General features: G+C 43.1%; 1 protein-coding gene across 4 annotated transcripts; it reads left to right on the top strand.

Moving 5' to 3' along the window:
• The first annotated feature begins 47 nt into the window (after positions 1-47).
• On the top strand, positions 48-9,058 carry LOC110980882 (uncharacterized). 4 transcript variants are annotated; one of them, XM_022237923.2, is made up of 4 exons: positions 48-160; positions 3,227-3,769; positions 4,352-5,561; positions 6,783-9,058. In XM_022237923.2, exons 2-4 carry the CDS (start codon positions 3,265-3,267, stop codon positions 6,865-6,867), a joined length of 1,800 nt encoding a protein of 599 aa, XP_022093615.2. In that variant the 5' UTR covers positions 48-160; positions 3,227-3,264; the 3' UTR covers positions 6,868-9,058. The 4 variants fall into 4 exon arrangements, with proteins under 4 accessions (XP_022093615.2, XP_022093616.2, XP_022093614.2 ...); XM_022237924.2 differs by having other exon boundaries at positions 103-205; positions 6,786-9,058; XM_022237922.2 differs by having other exon boundaries at positions 104-205.
• Positions 9,059-9,060: the final 2 nt, after the last annotated feature.

Here is a 9,060-nt window from a genome sequence, read left to right as displayed (position 1 = left end):
GACAGTACCAATCATCTGCTCGCTGTTGTTACAATATGAATAATTCATTTTTAGTTTAGTCGGATACCCAAAACATAGTCTTGCACAACCGTCAATATTGAATATTTCTCAGGAAGCGAAGCCAGCCCAAGGGGCCGGGGAATTGCACACAATCGATCAGGTATAATCGTACCAAGCATACATTACGGACGTGGTTAATCTGACGGTAAAATTGTCTGTTGGCACCTATTAAACATGTATAACAAATTTTATATGTGGGGAAAGGCTAGGGCTGGGGACATATATGCAGATTTTAGTACAGTTAGCACAATAAGCCTTTTGTGAGTTAAATTCAAATAAAGATTATAAACTCATCTCATCTGGTACTGTCTGTAGGTAGGCTAGGGTACACTGACTGATTGAGTTAGGCATGAGTTAGGCCTAGCTGATTGCACGGGTTTCGAGACAACTCGGCCCCAGGAAAACTGGGACCCAGGACATCTCAGACCCAGAACAACTCGGACCCAGGACATCTCGGACCCAACAACGGACAACTCGGACTGAACCCAGCCATCTGGGACAGGATGTTGGCTTTTAATTATGAACAAGAATTATGGTTAATTTGGATGCTTTTTACGAAAAATGAGTTGGCCTGGACCGGCGAGAAAATCTGTGGAGTTTCGGAAATTGAATAGTGATTTTTGGTCCAACTAGAGGGCCACTTTGATGTATTTATGATCAAAAGAGGTCAGATTTCGTAACCACTGCCAGCGATCGTGCATGTCATATGTGCGCTGCATACGCTTTTTCATGCCCGAGTAGTACCCGAGACACCACCAAAGACAAGGCTGCAACGGCCCAAAACATGAACTGAAAAGAAATTTGTTAGCCTGAAACGTGGGCGCACCTCACAATGAAACTTCAATTGTGACGTGTGCCGTCCGTTTCCCTGACAAATTCTCTTCGCGTTCGCTTTCGCGTGAAGTATGGAAGTCTGAATCTGCCTTTATGCAGGCTCACCAAAAAGCATTTCACGGCTCTTGGCCCTACTACACGAACATCCAACATCGGCATGCCAGATGTGAACTTGACGCCGGCCCGTTTGTCACCCACCAGAGACCGCGTGTTAATTCAACTGCGATGATTAATCCCTAGGCCTACATGTAATTGATATCGGTATCCAGCACTGTTAATGAAAATGAGTGACAGATCCCAGAGTCTCCTTACGTGGCTTTTTTTTTGGAAAGCCATAGTTTATACTTTGACAATAGTGAGCTAAGCTTTACGAACATTATAGCCCATTGATCCGATATTGCTGTGTTATGCACTTGAACAAAATAATAAAAAACACCCATTAGTACTGATAAAAAAAGTCATGAAAGCTGGATGTCTGTGATCAATTACTGTGAAGCCTAAATGAAAAAGTGTCTGTAAATCAATATTATAGGAAAACGCAAGTTTTCCGGAAATAATATGAATCGTACAGCGCGGTGGCTGTTTGTTTTCCTATAGTCTCTGCATCTCGATCTGCTATGACACCTGTATTTTTATTTCTTTTGCACGGTCTTGAAACTTATGTCCCCCCCAAATAAGGCTTTTCCTCTTTCCATGAATTAACATGCTGTTTTTCAAGAACGAGTGCCAAAATTTCGGTGGGTTCGAGTTATTCATTGTTGGGTCAGAGTTGTCCTGGGTCCGACTTGTCCTGGGGCCGAGTTGTCCTGGGGCCAAGTTGTCCCAGGTCCAAGTTGTCTTGGGGTAGAGTTGTCCTTACTGTCGCTGCGTGCTGGGTCTATACCTCATCATGATGTATACCTCATAATTTGGGGCAAGCTTACAACACTTGATGCCCCTGTGCACAAACATTAGAAATGGGACTTGTCTGAAAAAACCTAGGCCTAACTGTTTTCTCAGTAAATGCTTCAGAATTTTGTTAGTACTTTCTGACGGCTGTAGGCCTATACCATTTTAATGGAAAATTAGTGTTGTACGTATATGGAACTCTTTCCCAAGTTTTTGCATTGCGACCACCATCTCTGGAATAGGCTGCTTCCTTTGTGCCCTTCTCATCCATTGAAAATAGCACAGTGTATTGGTGCAAGGCATCTCTTGAACCATAGAGCAAGGAACTAAGCACAAGCATGACCAGCTATACTTTAACCCTAACACTCCTCAGTCCTCCAACAGGTGAAGGATTGAGGAGGGTTAGGGTTAATGTATAAGTATGACAGTGTCATTATATATTATGGAGAATTCAAACTGTTATGTTCACATGAATTTAAAGAACTCAGTGTACCAGATTTATTCAAATTCAACTCACAAAAAGCTTCTTGAAGAATACCCTGCCTCTCACATATCCTACCCCCAGAATAGTGAGTTTTGTCATCTGTCGTGGGAGTGCAACAGACAAGAAACCCCATAGTTGGGGGCACACCAAGACAGACCAAGAACCTCACAGTTCGGGGGAACATATATCCCTTCCAAGTTATAGCCGGCTGCAGAGTCACAGCTGTCTGTGTACCCACATTGAACGTGTCGTTCTTATGTATTCTGACTCCGTATTCACAAAGCCGGCTGCAGGGTGGTCTGTTTGGAATTGGAATTTCTTTGCAAACTCCCTTTTATTTTTCATTACATGCTTCGTTCTCAGAGTGCCCTGACTTGGGATCTGTATGGCTGGCTAAGACTATTGCTACAGTTGGCATTTTAATGGAGCTTCTTCTGCTGGCTTTAACAACGGAACTGACTTAAGGCATCTCCCAGTTACTGGGTCTAGCTTAGCTTGATTAATTATAACACACACCCACGGACCTCTGGGGCATGTGCGTCAGATGATGAGAAAGGAGTTGCGTCAAGTGTGATTTTTGTGCATTAACAAACGTGTCGTTGGTCGTTGACCTTCCTACAAGGAACACACATACCCCAGGGGTCTCAAGCATTAAGAGCTTGAGGTACTCAAGCTAGACCCAGCCTGATCTAGCTGCCTGATGTGTGAGAACATTGTTTTATCCCATTTTTTGGAAAAAATATATGTACCAACAGAACTGCATTAAGTGTTAGCTCACCTCTTAAAATGCGCTCACATTTCTGCACAAGAGATTGGGTGCAGTCTAAGAAATATACCCTTTTAGAAAAAATAGCCAGGTTAGTTGTAAACATGTTCTAAATGTGGAGATTTTTGGATAGAAGATTCAAAAACATGCAGATATACAGTATATATGTTTCTTTTTTAATTTCTCATTGCCAGCATTCGTATATAAAGCTAAACCGGGAACAACCTTGGAAATGTCCAAGTATGAAGTGGATGACTTTGTGACCCCACCCGACCCAGACCTCATCTGCTGTATCTGCCGCAGCGTGCTCTACAAGCCGCTGGAGAGCCCCTGCCAGCATGTCTTCTGCAAGGACTGCATCAACACCTGGCTGAGCGAGCACCGCAGCTGTCCCAGCTGCCGCAAGCACCTCAGCAACTCCCGGCTGAAGCCCGTCCTGCCCATCGTCCGCAACATGATCAACCGCCTGCTGGTCCGGTGCGAGAACGAGTCGCGGGGCTGCAGCAAGGGCGTCAAGCTGGAAGTGATTGAGCAGCACGCCAAAGAGTGTGAATTTGCCCTAGTGGGTTGTCTCAACACTGGCTGCATCAAGAACGTCCTGCGCAAGGACATGTTGAAGCATGAAAAGGAGTGCCCATACCGGCTGGTGAAGTGCAAAAAAGGGTGCGGACTACCAGTGACAGTCGCCAACATGAAAGAGCACAACTGTATTCAGAGTTTGAAAAATAGCATGCAAGGTAAGTTATAACCGATCAAGCGTTGGACTTTGCCAATGTCTTTGACATTGTTTGGATGTCTTGGATCTGTCACATGTATTAACCCTCCTTTAGTTTTACAGCACAAATATGCACAAGTGCCCAAGGTCACTCTCTTGCTTGTTGGTGCAGTGCACAACACAACACAGCTGTGCTTCTTTGAGGTGTTTACCAAGTGACCCAAAGAGTGACTTCAGCATAGGAGGGTTAATGACCAATATTCATACATGTATGTACACATGTGAAAGATCTCGAAAAGTATTTCAAAACTCACCTTCATTTGCACTGTCAACATTGGCAGTTCACACGTTCCAGAGGATATGCGCATTCACACTTACATGTACACCCAGGTGATCATGGGCCGTCCCGTAACTTAAGGATATGTGCTTCTGTGTGTCCATTTTTTCTGGCTTAAATTGAAGTGGCTTTTGACATAATTGATAAGATAAAAATGCCAAGTTAGAAATACAGTTTACAGTGCGCTTTATATCATACATTTTTGGAAGGCACACTTGACTTTCGTTTCTAGTGACTCCCTTTCTGTGTTTTTGCTTTGTTCCCCAGCCATGGAGCAAACCTTCAACCAACGCTTTAAAGATCTAGAGGATAAACTGATTCAGTCTCGTCAGGAGGTGACGGAGCGTGTTAGTCGTGTCGAACAAGACTTGCTGGACGAAATTTATGACTCCGATGTACGGATCAATGCTTTGCGAAGTGAGCTGCAACGACATGGCTACAGCTTGAGCAGAAGCCTTAGCCGCAGTCGCAGCAGGAGCCGTAGCTATAGCCGCAGTCCTAACCGCAGCCCTAGCCACAGTCCAAGGCGTAGTCACAGTAACAGTCGGAGCCGTAGCCAGAGCCCCAGTTATGACAGCCACAGCAGAGATGAGAGTTCTGATCGAGGCCATACGGACAGCTCTTCAAATGACTGGTTCAGGAGTTACTACGAGTGGGAGTCTACCAGCGATGAGACACACGAACAGTATGAATTGCCCAATGAAGAGCCTTGGCATGAAGGATACTCCCCAGATTGGTCAGGGAGAGACAGTCCCTATGCAGAGTTCAGTCCTGCCGAAGAGGAAGACCCACCCATCCTGGAGTTCACCGAGCGTACTCCTTGGTCGACCACCCGGACTCAGTTTTTTGCTCCATCTGGCAGCAGGGCAAGCCAGTCGACTTCAGACAGAAGTCAGTCTGCACAAGCCAACCGTGAATCAAACCAGGTGAGTAACCAGCTAGGTCAAGCAAGCAGCGAGCTTGCATCTGAGGGAGGGTTGCCGCCACAGCGTCATTCTGACAGTGAGGAATCTGAACCAGAGACTTCAGAGAATAGGCGTTATCCACTCCGCATTAAGATTCGCAGGCATGCGGCGAGCAGCGACGCCCCTGAACTATCTGCAGCAGGCCCCTCGCAGGCAGTCAGTGCAGATGTGGCCGGTTCCCTCTATGGGATCCAAGTTGGCGACACTGACTCGGATGACGAAGAGTGGCAGCCCCAGGACGACACTCCCTCCAGCGACTCTTCAGTGACATCCACCGGAGATGTGGAAGATGATGGCCAAGATCTCTCCGGCAATGAAAACCAAATTGAAGCTTCCTTCCGTGCTGCGAGGAGCACCTGGACTTCATCCCAGAGAACCAGGCGAGCCCATGATTCAGGGAATCACCCTACAGACAGACCAAGTACCTCCAGGCAGTCTGCCAACCAGGAAGCTACAGGAAGTGAAAGAACTTTGCACAGGAATGCTTCCCACAGTGCTGAACAAACAAGCAGGTACGCATACTATTTTAATATCAAAAAGCTGGTTAAAGGATCCATGATGTAAATTTTACTTGGTAATATGTTGTTTGCAACTTAATACTCCTTAAAATGAAAGTTATCTGACATCTCTTTTTGGTTATTCTAACAAAAAGTGCACTTATGAACCATTGAAATTTGCCATGTTTTTTCAATTTAAATGAGGGCGCTGTTGCTGAGATTTCATCATGGGAAGACCACAGACGTATAAATGCATAGAACGCCAGGTCCTATTCAAAACTACAGGGGTTTTCGTGATCTGCGCGGCACCCGACTAAAATCAAAACAATGGGCAAATTCACCCCTCATTATAGGGAATTTAGGCACAGTTGAAGAATTCAGCCATAAAATTCTATGAAGCCATTTTTTCGATTGTAAAAAACCCCTCTATTAATCTGGCCCATATGGATTCAAAATAATGCAGTTGCAAAGTTGAATAGAAGAGATAGCAGTAGCGAAGAGCAAAAAAGGTGAACGTATTTGGAAGCACTTGTAAACAAATACAGGCAATGTAAATGCATGCACTGGATGCTCATGCCCTGGCCCATACTTTTCAAAATCACGGTTTTACACCCAAGACCGGTGATATGCATTTGTGGGGAAGACATTGTTCATTTTGGGGGGTTTTATGTTCAAGTGGTAAACCCTAAATTTACTCACTGAAAATATTTGTGAGAAAATTTAGCTCAATGACTACCTTTCTTGAACTGAAAAAAATAGCAGGGAATTTTGAAAGTAAACAAAATTTATGACAGCAAAATATCAAAACTTTTGGAAAGTTTCAGTTCAGAAAAAGCTGTAAGACTTAGGTCTCTGTCTTGGATTTCATCGTACCTTAAGTCATAAATTTGCAAATTCTTATTAGCTTAAAGCTTAGGAATGTACCAATTTGCCTTTAAAATGGCACAACAAAAATAGAAAAATCAAGTTCTGGGACAGAAAGCAGTATTTACAGGAGCTGTATTAAAAAAATGACATTGATGGGTCCCTTTAGTTATTCAAAATAAGGTGCCCCCAACATCCTCCCAACAGATCTTTTCTTATCAAGGACCCAAGTTTGCCCCTACAGCAGGCACTCCAGGTCAGGTCAACAAAGAAGACACATCTGGAAGGAAAATTAAATGTTCAGTCCAAAAAGAACAAGAATCCACGGTTTGCTGTGTTGATAACACTTACGTATGCATTGTTGGTCAACAGCAGTCGCCGTCGCCGTAGAGATAGAAGTGATCCTGAGGAAGATGGTGCAGGCAGACGTAGCAACAAGAGGGCCAAGAGAAAATGATGTCATGCATGGGAAAGCCTACCACTGCATGCTGGTTAGGTAACTGCAAAGCAATTCTCTAGTTTTTCTTTCATCGCAAACTAAAGCTATTAAAAAGGCAGAGTATTAAAATTTGCTTCCCCGGGCAGGCGAATTTCTGTAAAAATTAAATGTGGTGGCCTGTCTTATTTTGCCTGTGTAATGTGCGCACATACTGTGGTGCAAGACGGCCGACTTGGCTTGACTGCCTGATTGTGACAATCATGCTACAGCCAAATAGCAGATTTATTTAACATTATTGTACCACATGAATATTTAGGCCTGAGAGCTGAATGCTCACAGGTCCACTCGCCATCACATTACAGTTTCTATTTTTCTGTTTACTGTGCCCACACACAAACGATCCTTGCACAGGTTAAATATGTGCATGGGGTGAACTATTGCCTTGCCCATCCGGGCAGTAGTTAACTATGTGCATTAGCATTACCAAGCAATCGTGGAACCCTCACCCAGGGGTAGTATGCTTGCATGAACATTGCCCTAGCTTAATATACACAGAAATAAATGGCGACACTCATGTAGCATTTTCCTGTATTTACTGATGCTTGAAAGTGTAGTAGCAACTGAATTCATATTTGTGTGGAATAGTAAGAAAAATATACCATAGTTTATTTTGGATGGATAGTTGACGTCAGCCATCAGCTCCCCTCCTCATGCTGTGGGAAGCTGGTATGTCTTTCAGCTTTTTCCTCAGGAACTAGTTTGTCAGCTTCCAACACCTCGGAAGCTACTATTGACCTTCCACCCTGAAACCATGTTATATCTGCATTAGTTCCTGTGCTGATATTAATGCGTTATTGTAATTGTTCTCTTGATATTTCCAGTAATATATTTACATGTAGTTGTTTGCTAATGCATGTGTCATGGGAAATTTTATAGAGAATTTACTGATGGACATCAGTTTCCAGCCACTGCTTGGTTTGTGTGAATAGTGTCCTACTCTTTTTGTCAGGTTGAATTGAAACTTTACAGACATACTCACAATAGATGCCTTTGCATGGGACAGCCAATTAGTTGAGGTCACAGGGCAAACAAATTTAAAGTGGAAACAAGAAAAAAATTAAGAAAAGAAATCCCCCCCCAAAAAATAAGTACTTAGCAATGACCATGTACAGAGATGAACAGCAACTTGGAAAACAGCCAAATGTAAGTGTCCTAATGAATTTCTCAAATCTTGCCTTAAAGTCTGTGTCCACTACAGTGAGCCCCAAATTTCCAATCTTTAGCTCCTTCGAAAAAACTGCATGCTCAGTATAAGTCACTGGGTTTTAATGTGCACAGGAACATCAAAACACAACATGAAGCGAGTGGGGAGAGTGTTTACACGTAGTCTGAACATGAAATACCTACAAGAGTTACAGGGCCAGGTTCCCAGAGCTAGAGGGCTGTTACATTCACAAGCAAAGCCAAGCTGGACTCTCCTTTTACCCCTCATCAGGCTACATAGCGCCCTCTTTATGTCAGAAGAGATGTCTCATATACTTACGCAGTTACCTGCATAAATGACTTGTGGACTTCCCAGTGTGTATCAACATTTTGAATGGCATTTGTACTCAAGAGGAAAAACAGAGAGAAGTTGATAGATTTTCCTTCAGTGACTGAAAAAGTGATTACTTGGGGGGTCTGACACATTTCTAAGGTATTATTTAACACAAGTTATCAGCATTGTTAAATTTGTAAGGTAAGTCTTTTTTAGAAGTAATTGGCCAAATGATGTCATTTTGATTTCTTGCAAACTAAGAGATGTTAGAGCCCACATTTCAAATCCATACTAAGGTTACTTTGTGTGACCCATTATACTCTGAAGCTTTTTCAACAACAGAGTAAATCTTCTTGTTTTATAATAAGAACAGTTAAAGGCTAAACAACTTTACAGGTTTTGAAACGATAATTTTGTAATTACAGATCCTGAACATTTTCCACTCTTTAATCTGACCAACCTGGTAGTGTTTTTTGAGGTCTTGCTTATGGTGCAATCTTGTATGCCGTTTATTTTCTCTCAACTTTCTGAGAATTCTTCTTTACATGCTTATCACATCCAACCTCAGAATGCTTTTCATCACCACCAGTGAAAAAAAACACTATGTTTTCCCTGGTCGAAAAGTAATTTTTCTGCTCATTTGTGTATAAATAAACACAAGCGCAAACTGCACA

This window comes from Acanthaster planci, linkage group LG07 (genome assembly GCF_054643075.1).
Source record: "Acanthaster planci isolate LZ-2023a linkage group LG07, COTS_SCS, whole genome shotgun sequence".
NCBI classification, from domain to species: Eukaryota; Metazoa; Echinodermata; class Asteroidea; order Valvatida; family Acanthasteridae; genus Acanthaster; species Acanthaster planci.
Note: the sequence above shows the minus strand (reverse complement) of the source record. Positions and strands in the feature narration are given on the sequence as shown.

Bases quoted from the DNA above. Each gene is read 5' to 3' on its own strand.
- LOC110980882 (XM_022237923.2), top strand. From the start codon at position 3,265: ATGTCCAAGTATGAAGTGGATGACTTTGTGACCCCACCCGACCCAGAC. The intron at 3,770-4,351 runs GTAAGTTATAAC...TTTGTTCCCCAG, and splicing joins TTTGAAAAATAGCATGCAAG to CCATGGAGCAAACCTTCAAC. The intron at 5,562-6,782 runs GTACGCATACTA...GTTGGTCAACAG, and splicing joins AGTGCTGAACAAACAAGCAG to CAGTCGCCGTCGCCGTAGAG.